This window comes from Canis lupus, chromosome 26, assembly GCF_003254725.2.
Source record: "Canis lupus dingo isolate Sandy chromosome 26, ASM325472v2, whole genome shotgun sequence".
Classification (NCBI taxonomy): Eukaryota; Metazoa; Chordata; class Mammalia; order Carnivora; family Canidae; genus Canis; species Canis lupus.
This window is the reverse complement of record NC_064268.1, coordinates 37,984,981-38,010,127: the sequence shown is the minus strand read 5'-3', so window position 1 is coordinate 38,010,127 and position 25,147 is coordinate 37,984,981. Positions and strand designations below refer to the sequence as shown.

At 52.2% G+C, this 25,147-nt stretch overlaps 1 protein-coding gene and 1 long non-coding RNA gene across 4 annotated transcripts; one reads left to right on the top strand and one right to left on the bottom strand.

Annotated features, from left to right (window-relative positions):
* Nucleotides 1–276: 276 nt before the first annotated feature.
* On the bottom strand, nucleotides 277–24,895 carry FAS (Fas cell surface death receptor). 3 transcript variants are annotated; one of them, XM_049101777.1, is made up of 11 exons: nucleotides 14,748–14,929; nucleotides 11,991–12,156; nucleotides 7,215–7,352; nucleotides 5,957–6,065; nucleotides 5,100–5,189; nucleotides 4,395–4,453; nucleotides 4,182–4,250; nucleotides 3,209–3,273; nucleotides 2,383–2,407; nucleotides 1,467–1,781; nucleotides 277–1,253 (listed from the first exon to the last, which is right to left on the bottom strand). In XM_049101777.1, the coding sequence occupies exons 1-10, from the start codon at nucleotides 14,796–14,798 to the stop codon at nucleotides 1,495–1,497; spliced, it is 1,059 nt and encodes a 352-aa protein (XP_048957734.1). In that variant the 5' UTR covers nucleotides 14,799–14,929; the 3' UTR covers nucleotides 277–1,253; nucleotides 1,467–1,494. The 3 variants fall into 3 exon arrangements, with proteins under 3 accessions (XP_048957734.1, XP_025297237.1, XP_025297236.2); XM_025441452.3 differs by lacking the exons at nucleotides 5,100–5,189; nucleotides 14,748–14,929 and adding an exon at nucleotides 24,791–24,895; XM_025441451.3 differs by lacking the exon at nucleotides 5,100–5,189 and having other exon boundaries at nucleotides 14,748–14,921.
* On the top strand, nucleotides 12,780–14,066 carry LOC118352325 (uncharacterized). Its single transcript, XR_007406152.1, has 2 exons — nucleotides 12,780–13,036; nucleotides 13,743–14,066. It is a non-coding gene; the product is annotated as an uncharacterized LOC118352325 (long non-coding RNA).
* Nucleotides 24,896–25,147: the final 252 nt, after the last annotated feature.

Genomic DNA, 25,147 nt, shown 5'->3' with positions numbered 1-25,147 from the left:
GGGATCGAGTCCTGCATTGGGCTTCCCGCAGGGAGCCTGCTTCTCCCTCTGCCTGTGTCTCTGCCCCTCTCTCTGTGTGTCTCTCATGAATAAATAAAATCTTTAAATAAATAAATAAATAAATAAATAAATAAATAAATAAATAAATAAAATCTTAGAAAATAAATAAAAAGGAAGTATTTTCTGAGACCCAAGAGAGAATTGGAGATACATAAACAGGTCACAGAAAAACAAAAACAAAATGTGAGGCCCCACCAAAAAAAAGACATCACCAGAAACGCTGAAAACATTATTTTAATTAAATATTTTCTATTTCCGAACATTAAGCTCTTTTGATGGTTGTAAATCCTACTTCGGTTTGTCTCCATTCTCGATTCCCGTCTGTATAAATATAAATAGTATTTACTGATTCACATTCGACACAAAATTTCAGATGTGTTTAAATGGGAAAGTGAGGGGGGCGCAGTGGGAAGGGCCCCTGGCTGGGGCCGGGAGCTGCGGGCAGTCACCGGGGCCACCGCGAACCCTGGAGGGGAGTCCCCCTTGCCGGGGGGCAGCGAGCGAGGACGCGAGGGGGCGGCTGAGCAGGCTCCCAGGACCAGAACACCCGGAGCGGCGGCGGCGTGAGCCCCGGTGGCTCCACGGCCCGACAGGCCCCGCTGCCTCCCCGAAGGGCCGCTCGCCTCCGAGCCCGCGGCACTTTCCCGGGGCGGCCCTGGCGGCCGGTGGGTCCCGCGTGCTTCTCAGGCAGCGCTTTGCAGGGGGCACGAGGGCTGCACCCCCGAGAGCGTTCCTCGTGGGAATGAAATGCTGCGACATCAGAGGGAAGCGGGTCAGCTTGGCCCGGGGCAGGGGCGAGCACGCGGAGGACACCCAAGCATCCCCTGTGCGAATTCCAGACCGAAGCACGTCACGCCCAGATGCCCAGAATCTGCGCAGAGATCTTCGGGACAGAAGCTTAGCAGGTCGCCGCGAGCTGCGCACCGAGCTCCCCGGGGCTTCTCTTCCCCGAGGTGCCAAGGCCACAAATGTGCTCCCATCCCGAGGGTCGCGGGACCAGGCGGCACAGCAGGGACAGGCGAGGCTGCGGACGGCCCGGCGCAGCCGCTCTGGGTCGGGACGGAATCCACCCCACACCCTCGGGCACCAGAGCGTGTTCCTATCTTTTGTCCTTTGCACGCGTCCTTGCACACGCGACTCTGAGCCACGTCTTCCCCCGCAGCGCCAAGTCCGATCCACGCGACCCTCTGGACCTGCAAGCACATGAGCCCGAGAATCAACAGATGCAACGAAAACTCCAGGAATCCAGCAAACGCAGACCTTAGCTCCCCACGGAGGGAACGAAGGGCGCAGGGCGGCCCCGTGCACAGCGGAAGAAGCGGCCTGGACGCCGGGCTCTGCCCCCTTGGGCGCGTACCCGGGCCTCGGTGCCCGTTTTCCGCTTCTGGCCAGGCTGGCGCTTTTACCTTCACGCCCGAAGTCTCCGCTTTCAAGCTAACTGGCAACGTCCTTCTGGATCGTTTCCTGAATCCTCTCCGCCAGCGCGCGAAGATGGGCTTTTCTGAGGCCTCTGATTAAGGTGTGATACGCGCCCCTCCTCCCGTGCACCTGGTACCAGTGACGCAGCAGCTGCACCTTCTGCTCCGCTGTGTCCTGCAGGTTGTCGTTCTTGATCTCGTCTATCTTGGCTTCGTTGATCCCGTTCTTCCGAACGAATTCCCTGACCTGTTTTATTTTCATTTGTTCAGCGATGCCGATGATGTATTTGCTCAGGTCGATGTCTGAAAGGCAGGGGACGGTCTCTGACAACACGTCCTGCTGAATGCAATTGTCACCATTGAGAACTACGCGGATCCCTCTGCTCCTAGTGCTGGGGACACCAGTTAAGTCCCAGAAATGGGGAGCACTGGCCGGCGGGGGGGACACAAAGCCAGAAACCCGCTTGAGCCCCCAGCCTGACCCCTCCTGGGCCCCCAGTAATTTGCTCACAACAGGGCAAGACGTAGGAGGGAAGAGGCCTGGAAGAGATGCCCGCTGACGTTCTTAGGATGTGCCAACCCGTGACCCAGAGACCAGGAGGCGGGCAACGACCCGGGGACCTTGTCTGTGACTCGCAGGCCAAGCAGCCCCGGGCGGAGCCCCGGACGCCGCGTCCCGCCCCTGAGCCTCAGGACCGTGTCCGCTGCACCCGATTCACTTCTAACTATGAGCATTAGTTACACGGCGGAGCCGCCGATAAGCGCTCGGCGCCGAGCAGAAAGGCCTGTGAGCTCGAGGAAGGGCGGGAACACGACCCGGAAGCAGCGGCGTCAGTCCACCCCGAAGTCAGCCCATTACCTTCGAAGGAAGCGTCTCCGTGCAATTACAGGACGGGAGCCTTACCTGCACAGTTTATTGGTATCACTTCCTGGGGGAGACAAAAAAAAAAATGGAAAGAACATGATAAATAAGAATATATTTAGAACAGTCTAAATCTGATTGTCTAATTCGTCCTTAACCCTGAAGGAAATACAGCCAGTAGCACGATGCACAGAATCAGCTAAACTGTGTCCTTAAAAAGGATTCTTTTCCCATTGAAATTTTAATTCTGCAAAGTTCCAGCTTTGCCAGAAACTAAGGCGTGTGAGCTTATCTTTTATGCAAAGAATCGAAGGGATTCATGGAATTTGCCGAGATGACTTTTCATACAGACTTGAGAAAATAACATAAGGGACATAATTCTCAAATTTTCTTTTTTTTTTTTTTTTTTCAAATTTTCTCTACAGCAACTATTTTTTTTTTTTTTTGACATGTCAAAACAGTTTAAGGTGGAGCAGTTCAAAGAGCCCTGGCCCCAAGCAGAAATCGTCGCTCATCGAGCGAACTGCTTTCTCTCCCAAACGTATCTTTCAAGATTTGAAACGCTTTGCTCTCACGCTGGAGAGAGAAGCGGCGACGCACGGTCCACGGGGCCCGGGTGACGCGCGCGTCCCTGCGGTGACACCAGCACAGGACACAGGCTCGGCCCCATCCCGCCGCCAGCTCCCACGGCGTGTGCGTCTCACGCCCGGTTAGTTCGTCCTCGAGTGAGCTGTGTGGGAGCCTCCTGTCAACCGGGCGCCGTTCCCCGCGGCCCGACCCGGGCCCACAAACTCTCGATAAATGCAAATAAAAAGCCAAGTGGCCGCTTTCCCTAGTTTCTTAAGCGCGTGTACGTTCCAACACCTACAGTAGGAGGGGACGGTGTGGGTCCCAGGGTGACATTCCCTTTTGTCCTGCGCCGTTTGAACAGCCCTGGAAGATCAAAGAAACTTCTATCAGGCTCCGGTCCCAGCCTTGGAGGAAGCCCCTAGGACACACCGTCCCACCAAGGAGAGGGTGACACGGAAGGACGGAGGCACCGGCGCTCCAGGCTCCCACCCCACGAGGCCAAACGTTCTCGAGACACGTCACGTCCTAACTGAGCCGCCCCGTGAGCACACCGGCCTCGTCAGAATGATGCAGGGCACGGCCGCCGCTGCCCCTTTCACCGGGACGGACGTGGCAGGCGTGAGGCAGACGCGGGAGCCACAGGGCGTGAAACATTGGATTCCGCGGCCTGGAATCCAAGTCATTAAAACTTGTCACCTCTCCGTGCTTTATGAGTGATTCCGAGGGACCTTCGATGGCAATCACGATCATGCCCAGGCGGGGCTCGCCTGTTGGCTTTACTATAACCCTCGCGTTAACTCCATTGCCTTGGTGTCGTAAGTTAAGGGGCAAAAATAAATAAAAAGATCCCCAAAAAATAGAATAAATAAATAAATAAAACCCCAAAGACTGTGGCGTTTGACCCAGGGACAGGGGGCACAGAGCACAGAGGTGTCAGGTGTCCCCTGCCTCTTTCCCAGGAAGATCCTGCCTCCCGTGGGGCCCTCGGTGAGCATGCAGGGATTGCTTCTGATCCTCGGTCAACCCTCGTCCATAATGAGGATGGGACCTTCCACCCGCTCCGAGCTCCAGGGTAACTGCTCATACACAGCAGCTGGCGGATGGTACCACCTAGTTCTCAGCACCTGGCAGGGGTGCGGTTAGGGCCGGTGCTTAACGTGAGAGCTACCTGCCCGGTGGGAGCCGTCTCATGGGAAGGACGCGGGGGAATTCTGGTGAATTCTACTTCCCAAGTGATTTCAATGTGCGGTCTGAACAAAGTAAGCACTTACACCAGCACACGAGCACGGACGTCAGAATCGGGATGAGGACGCAAAACCACAGGTATCTGGAGCTGGATCCTGTAGGAGCCACATTGAAGAGCGAACGTGAGCACAGGCAACCCGGGAGACCGAGCGCGGGACTCCCGAAGAGTAAAATTTCTTCATATTTTTGACAGCAGGGATGAGAGAAAGGAGGACATAGTCATAAAGAGAAATCATGACCTTCTTCACATTTGGTGTCGCTGGTCGGTGTGCACCTCTCAAGGATTCCATGTTCACACCTAAAAAAAACAACAAATAAAGGAACAGGGAAGCCTGGGTGGTGCGGCCGCTTGTGTCCCACTCTTGATTTTGGCTCAAGTCATGATCACTGGGTCACAGATCGAGCCCCACATCGGGGTCCCACACTCAGCTCGGAGGCTGTTGGGGTTCTCTCTATCTCGGCCCCTGCCCCCCACCACGTGCACGTGCACATGTGCATACACCCACCCACACACTCTCTCTCTCTCAAAATGAATAAATAAAATAAAAAAAAAAAAAAAACAGAGGAAATTTTAAAAAGCCTGGTGGGCAGACTCCTTGACCACCTGCAAGGACACCACACTGTAAATCCTGGGCCATTTTAGTCATCTTTGCATCTCCCGCAAACAAACCCCTCCCCCCGGGTATTGCTAGATTAGCATCTAAAGCTGGCACAAATAAAAAATAAAAAATAAATAAAAAAATAAATAAAGCTGGTACAAATTCATAACATAATTTGGAAGTTTGGACAAGAAATATCTTAGAGTGACTGTGCTTGTTGTTAAGATATCAAGAGTTAAAGGAAGGTATGAAAATATTGATAAATTGGAAAAAGGATGAAACAGACAAAGATTTAAAATTGGTAGTAAATGGGGCTCCTGGGGGGCTCAGCAGTGGAGCATCTACCTTCGGCCCAGGGCGTGACCCCGGGGTCCCGGGATTGAGTCCCACGTCGGGGTCCCCGCAGGGAGCCTGCTTCTCCCTCTGCCTCTCTCTCTGTCTCTCATGAATAAATAAATAAAATCTTTAAAAAATAAAATAAAATTGGGAGTAAAAAATTATTTAAAAAGTAATAAACTTGGAGTAAAATAAAAAATAAAATTGGGAGTAAAGCAATGTTCTTAAAGTCATAAACTGCAAAAAGCTATTTCAGAACAGTCCCACTGAACAATAAAACGACGGGTCGACAGCCCCGCCCTCGACCCTGCTCAGCAAGCCTACCCAGCCTGCGCTCCGGCGTCCCGTGGTGGGCAGGACGCGCGGGAGGAAACCCTCGGTGTCGGTATCTGAGCACGACGGTCAGACTGGCTCAGCCCTGCCCCAACTCCACGCGCCTGGCGAGTCACCTAATCCCTGTGAGCCTGTTTGCTCACCGATGACAAGGAGTCAACATGACAACAAGGAGGTTCCGGTGATTGAGATTACGAAGGACTTAGAACTATTACTACAGCCGACCCTTGAACCACGTGGGGGTCGGGGCCCTGACCCTCCCCTCTGTCCCCACATAGTTGATGATCCTCAAGTAGCTGCTGACGCCCCCGAAGCGGAACCTCTAATACCCTACTGTCAGCCGGAAGCAGTTTGGCGCCTGCCTTTGGCCCAGGGCGCGATCCTGGAGACCCGGGATTGAATCCCACGTCGGGCTCCCGGTGCATGGAGCCTGCTTCTTCCTCTGCCTGTGTCTCTGCCTCTCTCTCTCTCTCTGTGTGTGTGACTATCATAAATAAATAAAAATTAAAAAAAAAAGAAAGATGAAAACTTACGTGCTACACGGGTTGCAGTGTTCGCACGGAGAGACGTCACAGTAGAAGTTTGGTTTACATCTGCACTTGGTATTCCGGGTCTGAGTACAGTTTCTTTCCACTTCTAAGCCTAGAAAGCCAGTTTGCAGACTGTTAGTTACAACAGCTGATGAGCAAGGGCCGCAAGAGAAGATTCGCGATCTACCCTTACATCAGCACACCTCCTGCAACACACAGGTAGCGTTCACCTGCAAAAGAGGCAACCCCAGGTGAAGCAGTTGAAATCACTGGGCAGGGTTTGAAAAGGACAGACAGTCCAGCAACCAACATAGCCCCACTTTTGCTGGAAGGGTTGCCCCGTTCCTATACAGCCTGGCTACTTAGGGCATGGCTTGTGCACCCACCTTGGGGGGTGGGGTCATGATCTCAGGGTCCCGGAATCGAGCCCCATGTCATGCTTCCAGCTTGGGGGCGGCGGGGAGTCTGCTTCTCCCTCTCCCTCTGCCCCTCCCCTACTCATGCTTGCTCGCTCTCTCTTGCAAATAAATACATAAAATCTTAAAAAAAAAAAAAAGGAAATGCAGAGTATCAGGCCCTCATCAACACTTAGTGAGACCAATGCCAAAGCCCTTGCTTAGAGATTCTGATTTAATTGCTCTGAGGTGGGACCTAAATGTGAACATTTTTCATAGTTCCCTGCGTGATCCTAACATACAGCCAGGGTGGAGAAACATTGCTTTAGGGCCCAAAAAGGGACAAGAAAAACTTTATGTCCTGGGATTTCTTGATATGAAATGAAAACTGGGGAGTTTTTCTGTTACATCTGGATCCGGGCTCTCATGATAGGTTGAGGCATCCATAAAAATTCCGGTCCTCAGTTAGAATTAATCAAGACAAAACAGATCTCCAAAGGGGAGGGGGCCTCCCGCCTCCCACCCACCTCTTGGATTCCTCTGTCCTTGTATCAGAAGGCTCCTGAGCTCTTGCCGGCTATACCAAGAACGCAAATCAAGGCAGGAAAACAAAATTTACGCACCTGTTCACCAGGTTCATATTTCGTCATTCTGGGAAAATTGCCTAGATTTGACCCGCAAATGTCTAGACTAGTGATTAGCTCAGTACCTGGCGCTGCTTCACTCCAGCCAGCTCCATCCTGCCCGCCCCCGTACGCCAATCCGGCACCGGAGTAGGTCCCAACCTCAAAACCTCAAAGTGCATTATACATGGCTCTACATGGAGTGGCACTACTGGCCTTTCTGATGGCTTCAAAGACACTTACCATGCTCTCCATCGCAGATTCCACATCTCCTGCATTTAGGAGACAAATGCGTCTTGTCTGTGTACTCCTCCCCTTCTTGGCAGGGCACACAGTGTGATTTACCCGCATAAGACGTGCAGTCACTTTCCTTCCGTGTGCCTGCCCAAGAGAAAAATGGAGGCGGCGTTGGAACACAAGGTGGACGTGCAACAGCGTGGGAGATATGCAGGGGTGACGAGGAGCGGGAGTCAGGGTCGTCAGACTAATGGTATAGAAACACAGTGGCGGGGGGGGCGGTCATCATAAAAATCATGTCAACACACGGGAAGTCTCCCAAGACGAAAGCCCAAAGAGTCACCCAACAACTGTGCCTACAGACACCGGAGGATGAGCTACACTATTTTTAATGCACGGAATGACCACATGCACAGAAGCCTATAGCAACTTTCTTGCAAAGAGGGCAGAGGTTCACATCCATTCCTCTTTCTATATTTTTTTGCCATTAAGGCACAGAGTGTGTTTTGATGGGAAGGCATGAGCATATCTATAACAAAATTTGCTATGAGGTTTGTTGTCTTAATTCACACGATTATAAGTAATACATTTTTTTTTATAAGTAATACATTTGCTTTACTTTTCAAATAAAGCGAGTCATTGTATTGGTGTCGGGAAGCCTTGGATGACAATGCTTTATGCTGAAAATTCACTTAATTGGCAAGTGTCTATTAAATGCCTATTGTGGGTCAGGCCCTTTCAGGAGCCAGAGATCCTGCAGGAAATATGACAACGTCTAGGTCTCCAAGGGCTTCGCATTTCCAGGGAGGACGCAGGCAATGCCTGGACCAATCTATGATGTCAAGTGGTGGTATGTGCCTTGGGGATTAGGGCCAGGAGACGGAGGGTGAAGAAGAAAGAGACAGAAAGCGTGAAGGAAAATCTAAGAGGAAAGCATGGCTAGTGGCTCTGATTATTCTTGGTGTAACTAATTAAAAAGAATAGGCCGAGTGTGATCGGCCCCACACGTTTGCTCCTTCCTGGGCACACGACGTTCTCAATAACCTCACAGCATTCTTTTGAAGAAAACAAAATACTACATAAGCAAATCATGAGATGGAGACAGGTGTGATATTGTGTAGTCAACAAAGAAAACAACATGAATTCCGAAAACCCGGCACCAAATTCAAATACCATGCGTTGGGGCTGTGGAACATCACGGCAATGCCTGAGAGCGCTGAGCCAAAGAACACTTTTGTCGAATTTTGCTGGTTTGCCAGTGGTATTATTGTGGTTTCTAGACGAATTGGCCCCTTTAAATAATTACCCTGCAGAACACGCCTAGCACAATGCCTACCGCACGACCGTAAACACGGGGTTTTCTCTCTTCCAACATACACAACCCAAATTTATCAAAATATAAAAAATGAGTGGTTGTTTTGGGTTTCTTTAGTAAATTTGTTTTAGTTAGAGAGAGAAAGCATGAGCGAGCGGGGTGGGCGCAGGAGAGAGACTCTCAAGCAGACTCCTCGCTGAGTGCGGAGCCCAGCGCAGGGCTCGATCTCACGACCCTGAGATCACGACCTGAGCCGAAATCAAGAGTTGCTGCTTCACCCACTGAGCCACCCAGGCGCTCCTATTGTCTTGAAAAATGAGATTTTAAAATACATTTGTTTCTAAAATAAAAAATAATAAAAAGTAAAAAAATATAAATAAATAAATACAATAAAATAAATAAAAAATAAAAATAAAAAATAAAATAAAAATAATAAATAATAAATAATAAAAATAAATAAAAAATAAAATTAAAAATAATAAAAATAAAAAATAAAATAAATAAAAATAAATAATAAAAATAATTAAATTAAATTAAATTAAAAAATAAAAAAAAATAAAAAATACATTTGTTTCTGAGCGTAATAGAACCTGGAAAAGTTGGGGGAGGGTAGGAGGAATTCCATGTCAACCGCTGCGAGAGCGTCACGGTTATCTTGGTGCATCCACGCGGGGACCCCGTACACGTGGGAGTATACGCAGGTGTGCCACGCGTGCCGTGTGCCCCAGAATCCTTCTTATTGGGTAAGGTGGGTGATGAGCAGTTGTCGATCAGGTAATCAGAACTGTCGGTTCACCTAGGGTATCATCGAAAACCATACTGTGAATATTTTAATCAGTGAAATATAACTGAGTGATTATCGGCCAGCCTTGCGGCGAAAGAAAGAGTAATACGCATTCCAGATTCTTCCTCATGTAGGTGACCTTCAAAACGCCTCCTTCCTGTTTTTCTTTGTCTTCCCTCCTCCCTGCATCCTTCTTTGTCTCCCTCTCTCCCTTCTTTCCTTGCTTCCTCTCTTTCTGATGGAAAAATCCCTTCCAGGTACCAATAATTTATATGAAAGGCTTTCAAGGGGTCTGTGATTTTTTTTTCCCATTGATTCTGACCTCCTCTCATTCACCAACAACTCCGTTAGCAGCTCATCCCGAATAAAATCCTCCAAACATGCAAATGAGTTTTCACAGAAGTAGGAATCTGTCTTTTCTCTGTATTTGTACAGCATTGGCTTATATAATAGTTTGTTAAATTACGTATTAATTCCACAACACCAACGAGCATAAAGACCTGGAAGCAGCTGGAAGAGGGACGAGCCTACAGCCCCACAAGAGGGACCAGGAGCAGGAAGTGGGTTAGTGTGTGCCGAGCACCCCAGGGCGCTGGGGCATGGAGCAGGGTCGTGAATCCAGCAGGTAGGTGGGCCAGCGACCCCTTCGGGGGGCTCTGGGGCGCTCCCATCAGGGAGCGTCCGACTCCTGGTTTTGGCTCAGGTCGAGAGCTCAGGGCTGTGGGATCGAGCCCCGCGTTGGGCTCCACACTGGGCGTGGCACCTGCTCTGGATTCTCTCTCCCCCTCACCTGCCCCCACCCCAGAAAAGAAATTCCTTCGGGGAATTTATACATTGAGGCTACGTCAGAAAACATGACATAGTTGATGGATGGAGACATTCCAACTCTTGAAGACTCCAATTCCCCCAAAACAATCCGAATCCCTGGGTATCACAACGGAACGTCACACGTACATTTTCCTTGACTTCTGACTACTTTTGAATACGTGTCCCCCATAACCCTGCTGCATCAGTAGGCATGAACGGTTTCAAGTCTTGGGCCCACCTATCCAAATTTCTTTCTTAAAGGGTTCCAACGACTTACATTCCCATCGTGGTTTATGAGGGTTCTTATCTCAAAGGCAAACCCACCAGGGCTGAAGGCATGTCTTAAGTGAAAATTTTTTAAAAATGCAAAATAAAAGAAAAGCAAACAGACACAAATCCTTGGCAGCTTGATGGGCAAAGCAGATTGATTTTGTTTGAACCTGCATTTTAAGTTCTAAAAATATGAAGGAGGGCAGCCCGGGTGGCTCAGCGGTTAAGCGCCTGCCTTTGGCCCAGGGCATGACCCCGGGGTCCTGGGATCGAGTCCCGCGTCGGGCTCCCTGCAGGGAGCCTGCTTCTCCCTCTGCCTGCATCTCTGCCTCTCTCTCTCTCTGTGTCTCAAATAAATAAATAAATAAATAAATAAATAAATAAATAAATAAAAATATGAAGGAGGATCTTAGCTCCTGGACAAATAGATGGTGCCTGGCAAGTTATAAGAAAGCCAGGGAGCCGTTCCGGATTCCTCTCCGGAGGAGAGTACACGTGAATAGGCTTAAGTATGAATGGGCTGGATGGCAAGGCAGAGCTTCCCTGAGGGTCACTAACAACTGGACGGGGGGCCTTGCAAGGGGGCCGGTAGGATCTCCGCATGCAGGCCCTGAGCCGTTCGGCTGCTGGGGGCCCCACAACCTGCTGCCCACGGCCCCGCGGCGGCTCCCACGGGCCTTCCCCGGACGTCCCCGTCCCACTTCACAGCGCAGCCGAGACGCTGACGCCGCAAGCTGGTGCCAGCTCGGCTCCAGATGCAGGAAAGGGCCGCTCGACGACACTTTGAAACGTCCCATCTGCTCCGGTTCGAAGGATTTCCGATCTGAGATTGGTTTGCATTTCAAACCGCTGGGGTTAAAAGACCGTTGGGTTTGCACCCATTGCTCTTCTAGCTTGTCTAGTTTCAGCTGCAAAAAATGCAAATGTATTTTGCAGGCTTCAGAGAACTCCTGATTGAGGGGAATTGCCAGATCCACCTCCTGAGGGCGGGCGGGCGGGGGGGGGGGGGGGGGAAGTCCCTCGCTGTCAGAGATCCACCTCCTGAGGGTGGGGGTCCCTCGTTGTCCGAGCTCCAGCTGTGAGGATACATTTAATCAGTTCTGTTGTGAGAAGCTTGAAATTCCGACCGTCTTTTCTCGCCACTGAAAAGTGGAGCTAAAGAGAGAGATATTTAAAAAAAAAAAAAAAAAAAAAAAAAAAAAAAGGGACGCCTGGGTGGCTCAGCGGTTGAGCGTCTGCCTTAGGCCCAGAGCATGATCCTGGAGTCCAGGGATCAAGTCCCACATCGGGCTCCCTGCATGGAGCCTGCTTCTCCCTCTGCCTGTGTCTCTGCCTCTCTCTCTCTCAATCTCATGAATAAATAAATACATAAAATATTTTTAACAAAAAATAAAGAGAGAGAAAGCCTCTCCCTCCAGGGGCACCCGTCACCTGTGAATGCCCTGTCCTCGCGTCCACGGCAGCCACGCAGGAAAGAGGTGAACAACAACCTAGTTGTTGTTTCTTTCCCCCGATAACGTCCTAACGCAGGAGGACCAAGCGCCGGAGGGGCAGCGACCCCTCCTGAGCCCGGCGCTCAAGCTGCCTCGGGGGTCTGCGGACTCACCGGGAGGACACGCGTCACAGCACAGGCTGTTCCCGTGAAGCGGGTCTTCCCAGCACCTGACGTCTCCCATGGTGACGTTCCTACCCGATCTCAACACTTTGTAGCTGAGGCTGGTCACTTGAGCCTTCACCCCCCTGGGCCACGGTCCAGCGATGGAGGCGAGCGTCTGCCAAGGAAAAGCAGGAGAGCTGCAGTGAGCGGGGGAGGCCGCCGGGGAGCAGGTGTAGGGCCGCACCTGCGGCTGCACCTGCCGACGCCCACGGCCCCACGCGCCCAAGCACCCTAGGAAGAGCATCGCGGATGGGAGGGCCGGGCCCTGGGCTCCAAGGGGACCCTGGCTGCCACCCGTGCGTTGCTGTGGGCAGAGGCACCCGGACTCCCCAAGTCTCTGTTCCCTCATCTCTTTTTTTTTTTTAAGATTTTTTTTTTTAATTTATTTACTCATGAGACACACACACACACAGAGAGAGAGAGAGAGAGGCAGAGACACAGGCAGAGGGAGAAGCAGGCTCCACGCAAGGAGCCTGATGTGGGACTCAATCCCGGGTCTCCAGGGTCACGCCCTGGGCTGAAGGCAGCACTAAACCACTGAGCCACCGGGGCTGCCCTATTTTTTTTTTTTTTAATTTTTTTTTACTGGAGTTCAATTTGCCAACAGAGCATGACACCCAGTGCGCATCCCGCCAAGTGCCCCCCTCAGTGCCCGTCACCCTGTTCCCTCATCTCTAAAGCAGAGATGGAAAATAAATAAATAAATAAAATAAAATAAAGCGGAAACGGTCGCCTCCTCGTGGGTCCGCTGGGATCATAAAAGCCCTGCAGCTCCGCGCAGCAGACGCAGGCGCCCGGGGCAGGCACCGCATGGTTATTATGTTGTTATTATCACTGTCACCGCCATGAAGCTCTAGCGAGGAACAAGAGAAGAAGGAAAAACCGAGAAAGTTCAAAACGACTTCAGGGAGGTCATGGAACCAGCTGATCCTCGACTGCGACCCGCAAGTGGCCAGAGCGCGCTCCGTCTTGAAGGGTTATTATGAGGATAAAAAGTGAGTGATAATTTCTCCCAAACCCGGTGCTTGGGTTTTTATCTCTTCTTGTTTCATGATGTGACATGTTTTATCTCTTCCCATTTTATAAAGCGACCACAGAATACGCAATTGGGTTGCAAGCCTGTCTGGTTAACCAACCCCACAATGACTCAGCTGGGATTTTCTTCATGTTTTGCTCAGAAAAAAAGGTGAACTTCTTTCAGGGGGGAAACCAAGCTGTATCTATTTTGGGTCCCTTTCTTCCACAGATAAAAGCTTATCAGTCTAAGCGATACTACGTCAGAATTATCTGAGTTATCGACTAGAATTTCTTAGAAAAATGAGCCCTTTAAGACGTATGGAAGCATTTGGGGGCGGTCTCTGATGGATTCTTCTCTCTGGTTTCCTAAATTGCTTTTTTTTTTTCTTTGGTCTAACCATAAACATAAATAATCTCTCGTTTTAGGTGGAATATGTAAAGTCTATTGCCAAGCATCACAAATAATTTTAAGTATTAGTTCTGAGGATTTTTGTTAAGATCCTTGTTCACGGTTTTTATGGCACATATTATTTTTTCCCCTATTTTAAGGTACAGTAATAATACTAGCATCTTCCAAGTCGAGAGAACTAAATGTTCTTCATGTAGAAACCACTGCCACGGGTGCTCCTGCCTCTTCCCTCCGAGCCCTTCCCCCTCTGTCACTAAGGCCTGTATCCCCTTCAGGTCACAGGTGTCACGGGACCCCCGAGGATGGAGGGGCGAGGGAGATGTGGTTGCCTGCCTCTATTCCGGATGGATGTCTGTAAAAATGCATTCCTAGGGCCCCCCGGGGGGCTCAGCAGTGGAGCGCCTGCCTTCGGCCCAGAGCGTGACCCCGGGGTCCCGGGATCGAATCCTGCATCAGGTTCCCTGTATGGAGCCTGCTTCTCCCTCTGCCTCTCTCTCTCTCTCTCTCTCTGTGTCTCTCATGAATAGATAAATAAAATCTTAAGAAAAAAAAAACATTCCTAACATTCAGTCTTCCGAGAGGGAAAGCGATACCAAAGTATCAAGAAAATATGTCCTTGACCAGGGACACTGTCCAGCAAAAGGCAGAGCTAGGACTGGCCCGAGTTCCCCAGCAGCGTTCACAGTCTCTCCTTCCCTGCACCCGAGGGACCAGACGCCTGAGCCCGGGCCCCAGCTTGCCCTCCTGTGCGTGAGCAACTGTGTGTACAGGACGAGCGAGCCCGGCGCCCCGGTCACAGGGACACTGCCGAGCACACTAGCTTCCCTGCCTCTTCGGTCCAAGAGACATTTCTTGAGCATCTACTATGTGCCAGGTTCTGCGACTACAAGGCAAGGAACACAATGGCTGTAAGAGAAAGTGGGTATGAAGTCTCCAAAAGCAGATTCACCCACGGGCAGGTTACCTGTAGTGCACTGATGGGGTCGGGGGCGGTTACGCTTTATATCTGCGCGACTCTTATTTTTTAAAACAAGTTTGCGGCGCTGGGGGCGGCTCAGTCGGTTCAGGCTCCGACTCTTGATTTCAGCTCAGGCCAGGATGGCAGGTTCCTGGGGTTGAGCTCCGGGCTCCGGGCTCGGCGGGCGGCGGCGGGGCTGGGGTCTGCTTGGGATCCTCTCCCCCTCCCTCTGCTCCTCCCCTCACTCGTGCTCACATGCTTGTTCTCTCTCTCTCTCTCTCTCTCTCTAATAAATCTTAAAAAACACGTCTGAATCTATGACCTTTGTCCAAGGCATGACACGCAACTTGGAGCAAAAGATCTTTATCAGCATCAGTCTCTCTCTGGCGGCGACGGTTCCCCACTTCTTGCTTTATCTGTGGGTCATTCGATCATCCCATTAATATCAGCTCCTCTTCTAGATCAGAGAAGGATCGCCAATGCGTAGCAACTGCATCGGGCGTGCTAGGAAATAAAGACGTGATGGCATATTTCTCTAATAAAATAAATTTGCTTAAAAAAAAAAAATCTAGGCAGCCCCAGTGGCGCAGCAGTTTTAGCGTGGCCTTCGGCTGGGGGTTTGATCCTGGAGATCCGGGATCGAGTCCCATGTTAGGCTCCCTGCACGGAGCCTGCTGCTCCCACTGCCTGTCTTTCTCTCACTCTCTCTCTCTGTCACGAATAAATAAATAAAATCTTTTTAAAAAAATAATAAAATAAAATAAAAAATTAAAAAAAATCTGTCCATACCTGGAAGAGACCCGTTAGTCCTGTTTGCAACAGATAACGGAACACGAAGCCTCAGCACCCAAACTGAGTAGAAGCGACTCCTGCCTGGGGTCCGCGACCCCACTGCCGCGAAGAGGGGGTTTACAGGGACATAATAATGTTCCCCTCGTTCGACTCTGACGTCTCACCAGAAACTGAAGAAAATGGTACAGATTCAACCGCTGAAAAGCACGGAAAGCCGGAACCCGATGCTGTGGGTGCGGCTCCTGCGACCCGGGGCCCCTCTCCTGCTTGGCACCCTGATTCCACCCCGGATTCCTGAGACCCTATTAACTCCTGGTTTAGGTGACAAGTCAGATGTATACTCTCCCTCGTTTTGAGGTTTTTCATTGGAAACCAAAATCCAGCTGGCGTTTGAGGGACGCGAAGCCCGGGGCAGAAACCTGGAGGACGTGGGCATCACTGGCCGAGGGGCAGTGACTTCAGCACCAACTCCTCTCACATCTGATCACATCCGCTTCACAGAGCTGAAATTCTGGAAACATTTCTTACTTAGTTCAGCATAAAAAAAAAAAAAAAAAAAAAAAACGACATTAAGTATGAAAAAGGAAGATGGCCTGAAGAGCACAGAGTGGCTGCTGCATGACGTGATGCAGCCAGTGGCCCACAGAGCTTGTGTTTGCTTTTCAATTGCTGCATTAACTCAAGTTTGCACTATGCAAAGATTTAACCCAAACTGCTCAGGCAGGAACTGGGGCATTTTGACTCTGACAAAGCAGGAAACCCACAGAGAATGAAGTGATCCGAGTGCTCAAAACCCTTGTTTTCAGAAGAGCTGAAAAGGACAGAAAATGGATGAAATGAAAGGTCTGAAAAATGCAAATAAACGAAACAGAGGATAACCAACTGGGGGAAAAATGAGGAATAAGAATAGTTTTACACGTCCCTCATCCTGGAGATGAAACAGGGAGAGCAACCCCGACTGTCCATTCTGCTGGGATGTCCGCTAATCCATTAGTCGGATAATGAACCGAGCCGACGCCCCGCTGGGCGCCCCCCATGTGCCAGACGGGCGCCTGGGAACCGACCGTGGGCCAGAGCAAGGCGGCTCCCACTGTCCGTGCAAGCGAGGCACGACAGGGTTCTCTGGGGAAACAGAAACAGGATGGGGTGGGGGGCAGAGAGAGAGGAGGGGCAGGCAGGGCACGGCCAAACCCCGGCAAGACCCCAGGCTGCAGTCGCGGGGGGGGGGGGTGCAGCTCACGTCCAGGGGCAGCCTCGCTTGCAGCCGAATTTCTTCCTCCTCCGGGGCCCGCGGTCTGTGTGGTTGAGGGCTGGAGCGGCCCGAGGAAGCCCACCCGTGTCGGGGATCCCACCTGCTTTATTCGGGGGCCACCCCCCGAAACGCCGTCTCACCAAGAAGCAACAGCAGCAGAAAACCAAGACCAGAAACACCCTCACAAAGTCGTCCCGGGGAAGGAGTGAGCAGTCTGAGCTCCGGGGCCCAGTCACCGTGACACACGCAAGGAAGCACCAGGGAGATGCTCGGACACACACGGGGAGATGCACGGGGAGAGACGCGAGCGCTGGAGGCCTGCAGAGGGGCAAGCCGCTGGGATCGGGGTCTGGGATCGGGGTCTGGGATGGGGGTCCGGGGTGTCGGGAAGGCCCCGACAGACAGGGCGTGTGCGCACAGCGGGGAAAGCCACCGGGGAGGAGCTGCTGGGTGGCTTTCGAGAAGGGGTCTCCAGGCAGGTCACCCCCAGGGGACCCTGGAAGGCCCTCAGGTCCTCGGCTAAGCTACGGAGACACAGAGATCACCGTCCTGGGCCACGCGGGTCAGCAGCGTGGTGGCGGCGGGAGACCCGGGGACGCTGGACGCTGCAGGGACGGAGGGAATGGCCCAGCCAGGAGGGACCCCGCGCTCCTGTTCGGCCTGGAGACGGGATTTCAACAAATGGACCGTCTGGAGTCTTTCGTTATCTACAGGATTTGATGCTTTCCGCAAATCTGAGACTGCGCTTCCCTGTGACTCACCCACGGGAATGTGGAGCGGGGCTCAGCCCACCCGCCGACTCTGCCTGGTGGGGGACACGGGGCCCTGGTGAGCCCCACGGGGGTCGGGGACACGGGGCCCTGGGTGAGCCCCATGGCGGTCGGGGGCACAGTGTCTGGGGTGAGCCCCACGGGGTCAGGGGCATGGGGCCCAGTGACTGAGGCCAGTCTCCTCAGCATTTCCGTCCCCCCTGGAGCATGAGCCACTCACTCCGTTTCCAGTTAGCAGGACCGGAAGCCCGGGTGTTGATTACACGGAGAACCTTCCAGCAAGTGCACGGTGGGGGTGCGGGGCAGGTGCGATGGGAGCTCCCCGAGGGCGAGGCCACGTCCCCAGGGTCCGAAAGCGGGGGCAGGACAGCCCTCCCCAGGAAGACCCATCGCCCTGGGCTGCAGCTCAGGAAGGAGTGGGGTGCACCCGGCCGTCTCCCGAGGGTGCGGACTTGCCCAGAGCAGCCACGACGCCCACGGGACTGCACTCTTCCACGAGGCAGCCCCCCGACTAGAAGCCTCGCACCGGCCCTGAGCCTTCGGGGCCCGCGGGTCTCGCTCATTCCGCACGAGGCATGAAGCAGGCAGAGCCGGCCGGAGGACAGCCCCCAGGGACGGCCAACACGGGACATCTGACACGCCAGCGAGGGTGACACCCCGGGCTGGATGAAGCCACCGGGGAAAAAATTGGGACTACCCTTTGGGTTGCACCAAAGAATCAGATGCCCTGAGATGAGCTAGGATTTGAAAAGGAAGTAAAAAAAAAAAAAAAAAAAAAATCATCACCTTTTTTTTTTCTGTTCTTAGTGAAGCTCAAAGCAAACAGGAAAATAATTTTTTAAAGCAGCAAATTTAAAAAAAAGAAAAAAGACACAAGGCAGCGAAACAGGTTAGCTCTTTAACGGCAAGAATGACTAACAGGCGCCTCGAAGAGTCGGTGAAGTTTTTCTAGATTGAGCCCCGTCCTGTAAACGGCACAAGAAACGGAGCTGCGCTGACTAATTCCGCTTGCTGGCTGGCTGACGTTTAGTTATTTAGAACCTGTGACGAAAAAGAAATTCTAACAGGACCAGTAACCAAGTCTGGGAGGCATCTCTAGTCTATTAGTGTAAAAAATAAGGAAAGAGCAGTGACATTCTGTAGCAGGTGCATCAGTGAAATACAGAGAAATGAAATATGTTTTTCCACAGGAAGCGAGGAGTGAAGATCCACTCTTTCTTATTTTTTTTTTTCTTATTTTTTTTTTAAATGTGTACATAAAAATACAGAAGAAGATGCCAGGAGCATCTTCTTTCTTCCTTAAGGCCAGTTTCTGGGGAAACCAGGAGAGAGCGAGCGAGTCGAGGCAGTGGGCATAAGGGACTGGCTAGACTTCTGAGTGATCAAGCAACAATAAAGGAAAATGAGGGAATCTAGAAAATTCTACCTGGGATTAGATTTTGATTTTAGTGCTACAGTTTGCAAAATAGTCTTCGGAACTGTGATAAACCTCAGAATCACAAAAAAATAGTCTTCAAAACTGTGACAGACCTCAGAATCACAGGGAGTGATGCCCTGAAAAAAAAACAAAAAACAAAAAACAAGAAAAACCCAAAAATGGTGCAGGTCCCACCACGGACGTAAAGAATCAGGGTCCCTGAGATCATCCCTGGCAAGTTCCCAGTTCGGGGGATGCTCACCGCAGCCCGAGGACAGACAGGGGAAGACCTAGGGCAGCCGCCACCACAGTCACAGGGGAGAAGCTGCGGAGGTTTACAGACCAACAGCCTCTACGCTCCGCGTTTGCAAATCGCCAAGGCTTCTCGGGGAGAAATAAGGATTCCAAAAATTGGCCTGAAGGAAGAGGAGTCATCCTGGTGGAGAAAACATAATGGGAGGGCCGCAGAGTCACTGCCCAGGGGCCGGGGGCGGAGACGCAGCACAGACCAGGCGGCTCCTGGAAACGGGGAGGTGAGGGGAGTGGGGGCCACGCGGCGGGTGGGCCCAGGTCTTCCATTTTTCAGGAGCAACCAAAATCCTCCAACGTTCAGGGGGCAACCAATATTCAAAATAGGTACTTGTGTGCATTTACTGCACGTATCAATCCCGCGTGGGCTAAACAGACAAAAAACCATAGTCTGGGGCAATGGCTGCTCAATTTCGGGAATCAGGCCTAAATCCAATCAGACACCCATGGGAAGTCTACTTTGATCAAGGATTCTTTTGGGGGGGGGTGGCTGGAAACCGAAGCTCGGTCACCAGCAAGGGGCAAGGGCACAAGCCACGCGCTCTGAGCCCTCGCGGTCTGTCTCTCTCTCTCTCTCTCTTCCAAGGCCTCTGCCCTCAGAAATCAAAAGTATCGATGTTTCTCACGTCCTGCATTTGTACTGCTTCCCAGAACGCAGACGTGAGTAAATCTGGGACCTGGCATCACTGGACAGGAGGACAGTCCGTCATTCACGGCTCCGTGGCCACGTTCATTCCGATCCTGCAAGTTTACCCCAGTGGGCAGCTGAGCAACACCTGCGGCACAGGCTTGCTTGCCTCGGGGGCTGCGTACAGCCGTCCAGTGAGCTGTAGTCCGATTTGGTAATTTATAAGTTACAAGGCCGGCCTTGCTCAAAATGCCCCGATTCCACACTAAATTCACGGTCATCCTTACATCCTTGGTGGAACTCGGGTCAGTCGTCCAACAGAGGCGGCTGTTTCTAAATGCCCAGGGATGGGAGCGGCGTGGCTGCACGAAGCGCGTTCCAAAACCAGAAGCAAGCAGAGCTCAAAGGGCAGAACCAGCTCATTTCCTCCTGGTGAAGGCGGAGCTGCCAATCTCACGGGGATCCGTCTTTCTGTCTTGTTAGAGCTCCACTACTTCTACCTCACTTCAAAGAAAATAAAGGCTGGCAAGTAGATGGAATTATTTGTTCCTCTTTAAGAGGCTTCACTGGGGGCAGCAGTCCAGCCATTTAAGAAGTGACGGGTGCTTTATTTTTCTTTTTAAAAGAAGGGTCTTCCAAAAAAAAAAAAAAAAGGGTCTTCCAGAAAACCAAAAGGATTTTCTAGCTGGTTAAATGCTGTTTTCCAACTTTGGTGAAGATACACACAGATAAGCAAAAACAACGCAATAAATACTAAGCACTACGATACAGACACTGGTCCTACAAATAATTTTTTTTTTTCAGGAATAAAATACAGATAGGCTCCACTACTAGAAATGGTTTTGTTACGACAGTAGATCACCCAAAAAGTAATAAATAATAAGTGATAAGAATTCTAGAAATTCAGGTTCACTGAATAAAAGCCTTCACTGTACATGCATCCACTACAAACTGTAAGATTAAAGTTGTGTGTCCAAAACTATGGACAGGTGTGGACAAAACTGAAAGGCCATAAGTAAAACGTAAAAAAAAAAAAAAAAAAATCTTGTTTTAGGTGATATACAATAAAGAATGACTCTATTTTTTCAAAAGTCACTGTTTGGCATCATCTGGCCAATTTCTCTACCTGTATCTACTGAAGGAGAAGAAAGAGATCCACTGTCCTCAACTTGCTTTTTATTTCTGGATCCACTTTTTTAGTACAGGCCCCTTTATTGGTTTTCATCACAAGGTGACAGTCTTTAGTACCTATTACAAAACATGTGCTTATTGAGGGACTTTTGGGACCTGAGATAATTTACCAAAAGACAGTTTGCTCACTAGGGGTTTTCGAGTGGGGGATTTCCTTACTCAGGTTTTTAAACATCTCTTAAGTGTTGGCTATTTTCTCCAACTGCCAGTTGTACCACAGTCATTGGCTCCCCCTCCCCCCCAGCACCCCGGCTGCCTTCCCTGCAGATGCTGAGGGTCCCACCAAGGGGGTCCTTTAGAAGTAAATGACTCCTCAGTGTCCCAAAGAGACTTGCATCCAAATCCTTGGTCTCCTTTGCCTCTCACTTACTTTGCTTTCCCCCCCTCTAAACTTAGGGCAAGAAATAAAATTTATTTCCTCTAGAATAAACTCTAATCCGCCAGAGGAGACTTCCTTCATCTCACTGGAGCCGATATGGTGGCTCGATGGGCTCCTTGTATCAATCTCATTTCTGCCTCCCAATCCTGACATCATTCACGAGTTTGTGTCTTTCCATCCAGGTTGGTACTGTTTTAAATTACAGTTTCGTAAACTTGCTTCATTTTAAAAACTTTTCAACTCCTCTGTGACCTAAGTAATGCCTACTTTAAAAAAATACTCATTTCATCTTTCTGAGGCTGGTTTAAGGAAAATGATTACATGATATAAATTAAACAACTGTTCTTTATTTTTTCCACTGAAAATCTTTCATATGATTCTTTATAAATACGTTGATTTTTTTCCCCAAATGTCCTCTCCTTTCCCTTCAGCATAATTTTAAGACAAGTGTTCTAAGAAACGTAGAAGAAATTGGGCATCTAGTAACTTAACTGCCTGACCACAGACCTCAACAGTACATGACAAAACCTACCAGAGCCATGTGGTTAGAAAGAAAGAAAAAAAGAAAAGAAAAGAAAGAAAAGAAGGTAGGAAGAGAGAAAGCACTGCCCACAGCTATTTCTCACACAAATTTCTAAATTACGTGATGCTTTTTCGAAAATCTCCGTTAGACATTTGTAAATTCTTTGGGGATTTCAAACTGATTTCTTGTAGGTGCCGTGGATACAACAGCTAGAAACTAGAAGAGGGAAAACAAACTCCAGGAAGGTGGGAAGAAGAGAAGCACAGAGTAAGGGACAGGGGACAGCAACAGAGGCAGGAGGAATAGGCGGAGAAGGCGGAAAGGGAAAATGAGGGAGCTCCGTCCCATCTACCCCCAGCCCCCCAACATGCTACCCATCTGCTTCTGGGTTCCATGTGATTGGCAGGCCCACCCTCATTTTATTAACCTTGCGACTATTAAGTGCAAAGGTGCAAAAGCCAGTGTTTGCTGGACACCCACGAGATGACATGACAGCGTGGAAACTTCTTTAATAATAATAGGGGTGAGGGGATCCCTGGGTGGCGCAGCGGTTTAGCGCCTGCCTTTGGCCCAGGGTGTGATCCTGGAGACCCGGGATCGTGTCCCACGTCGGGCTCCCTGCATGGAGCCTGCTTCTCCCTCTGCCTGTGTGTCTCTCTCTCTCTCTGTGTCTTTCATGAATAAATAAATAAAATCTTAAATAATAATAATAATAATAATAATAATAGGGGTGAGCTACTGGGCATGTGGCGGGTGCGAGGAAGGATTCTGTGTAACTACACTTAAGGGTCACGTCAGGGGGGCAAAGTGGAGCAGAGTTTACAAAATGTAGACAGTGATTATCTAAATGATAGGGTTGTGTCAGATTTTTTTCAGGAGAAAGAATTATTTGTCTGCCTTTATAAATGTCATCTAATAAAACTTAAAATTCTTCAGCTCCTAGGCCATTTATTATGTAATCATAAATAAACACACATTACAGACACCATCATATTCGGTACATACAAAGTGTCCCTGGTGTTTTAAATACGGGCCTAGCAGAAAAGTTGAACAAGGGTAGCTCCCTCTGGGCTTTGATAATTCTGCTACACTTACCATATTGCTGTCCCCAGAGCTGAGATTTTTCAAAGTAACCAACACCCAGTACAGGGGGGTTAAGCACAGGAAGCAAAGAGCGAGTCTGCGCTGTACAAATAGCTCAGTTTTGAATCTTGAGATTTCTCTAAGGGTTTCAAAAGGGACCCAAATATTGCATATGACTCCCAAAGGAGCCCGCCAGTTTTTCTTTTTTCCCCAATCCTTTTTTTTTTTTTTCAAATATTTAATTTATTTATTCGTGAAAGACCTAAAGAGGCAGAGACCCAGGCAGAGGGAGAAGCAGACTCCACGCAGGGAGCCCGACATGGGACTCGATCCCGGGTCTCCAGGATCACGCCCTGGGCCAAAGGCGGTGCTAAACCGCTGAGCCACTCCTTTTCCCCCAATCCTAAGACCGTTCCAGGCATCACCATCTCTTTCCCTTCGCCTCGGGCGCAGGCTGGTGCACTTGGGAGCCGGGTCTGAATCAACCCCAGCGCTGCCCCTCCCGGCAGCTGTGTGATCTCGGCTCAACCCCGGGCTCTCTGGCCTCCATTTCGGCCCCTGGAAGATGCAGATGAAGCCCCCCCCCCCCCCAGGGGGCTGGGACACTGGCCTCAGGTGGCTCCTGTGCACCGTCCTGCGCCCTGCTGGGAACTTGGGTGGATCCCGATAAAGTGAGGACCCGCGATGCTCAGGGCCTCCGCACCCCCAGGAGGGGTCTGGGGCCCGGGGGCTCCCGGCGGAGCATCTGCCTCGGGCCCAGGGCGTGACCCCGGGTCGGGGATCGAGTCCCACGGCAGGTCCCCGCAGGGAGCCCGCTTCTCCCTCTGCCTGGGTCCCCGCCTCTGTGTGTGTCTCATGAATAAATAAAATATTCTCTACAAAGATGAACCAAGTGTCTTCCACGGGCCACCGAGACGCCGTCGGGCCAGCGGCTCCCGGGGTGGCGGAGGCGGAGCTGCGGGGGGAGAGGACGGACCGAGGGACGCCCCGGCCTGAGGGCGGCTCACGGGCCGCGGGGGCAGGATTCCCGGAAGGGAAACAACAGCAGTTTCTTTTTCTGCGCGGTGATAGGAAGGTAAACAGGCCTCCAAGGCTCTGCGGCCCCAGGATGACTGTGCCCGGAGAAGTCAGGTCTGGAGCTTCGAGTTTCCCCGCTGCCCCCGGGGGCGCTTTCCTCCTTACACCTTTGAGCCGGTGGGAAACGTGCGCCCGCGGCCCGCGGTGCCCTCCCCGGAGTCGGTCCCCTCCCCCAGAGTCGATCCCCCTCCCCCAGAGTGGGTCCCCTCCCCGGGCTCGATCCCCTCCAGGGCTCCGTCCCCTCCCCGGAGTCGGTCCCCTCCCCCAGGGTCGATCCCCTCCCCGGGCTCGATCCTCTCCCGGGACTCGATCCCCTCCCCGGACTCGGTCCCCTCCCCGGGCTCGGTCCCCTCCCAGGACTCGATCCCCTCCCAGGACTGATCCCCTCCCCGGGCTCGGTCTCCTCCCGGGACTCGGTCCCCTCCCAGGGCTCGATCCCCTCCCCGGGCTCGATCCCCTCCCGGGACTCGGTCCCCCTCCCAGGACTCGATCCCCTCCCAGAACTGATCCCCTCCCCGGGCTCGGTCTCCTCCCGGGACTCGGTCCCCTCCCAGGGCTCGATCCCCTCCCCGGAGTCAGTCCCCTCCCCCAGAGTCGATCCCCTCCCCGGGCTCGATCCTCTCCCGGGACTCGATCCCCTCCCGGGACTCGATCCCCTCCCCGGGCTCGGTCCCCTCCCGGGACTCGGTCCCCTCCCGGGACTCGATCCCCTCCCCGGGCTCGGTCCCCTCCCGGGACTCGGTCCCCTCCCGGGACTCGATCCCCTCCCCGGGCTCGGTCCCCTCCCGGCGCGCACACCCCCCGACCCGAACCCGCGCGCGGCGGGACACAGCGCGCCTAGAGGACAGCCGGGCCGCCGGTCCCCGCCAAGCGCAGCCGCCCCCGGGGCAGGAGACCGAGCCCCCCGCGCCCCCCGCGCCCCCCGCCCCGCGGGAGCCACTCACCAGACAGCGGACGGCCCAGGCCCCCCACATGGTCGCGGGCGCTCCCGCCCGACCGCCGCAGCCTCCGCGTCCCCGCCGCGCGCCGGAGGGACCGCCTCGTGGCCCCGCCCCGCCCGCCCCTAGCCCCGCCCCTCCCGCCCGAGCCCCGCCCATTTCCCGCCCTAGCCCCGCCCCTTTCCCCGCCCCCGCCCGTCCCGGAAGTCTCGAGCACCTGCGCGGGCGGGGCGGGGCGGGGGGGGGAACCCCGGGGGGGAGGGGGAGGGGGAGGGGCGGGGCGGGGCGGGGCGGGCGTCCCCGCGCGGAGCGTTTCCGCAGCTGCGGGCGGGCGGCGGGTCGAGGTGCGGCCCCGAGGCCTTG

Bases quoted from the DNA above. Each gene is read 5' to 3' on its own strand.
- FAS (XM_049101777.1), bottom strand. From the start codon at position 14,798: ATGCTGATAAAGATCTTTTGCTCCAAGTTGCGTGTCATGCCTTGGACA. The intron at 12,157-14,747 runs GTCATAGATTCA...TTTCCTTGGCAG, and splicing joins GTGTCATGCCTTGGACAAAG to ACGCTCGCCTCCATCGCTGG. The intron at 6,066-7,214 runs GTAAGTGTCTTT...CTGGCTTTCTAG, and splicing joins AATCTGCGATGGAGAGCATG to GCTTAGAAGTGGAAAGAAAC.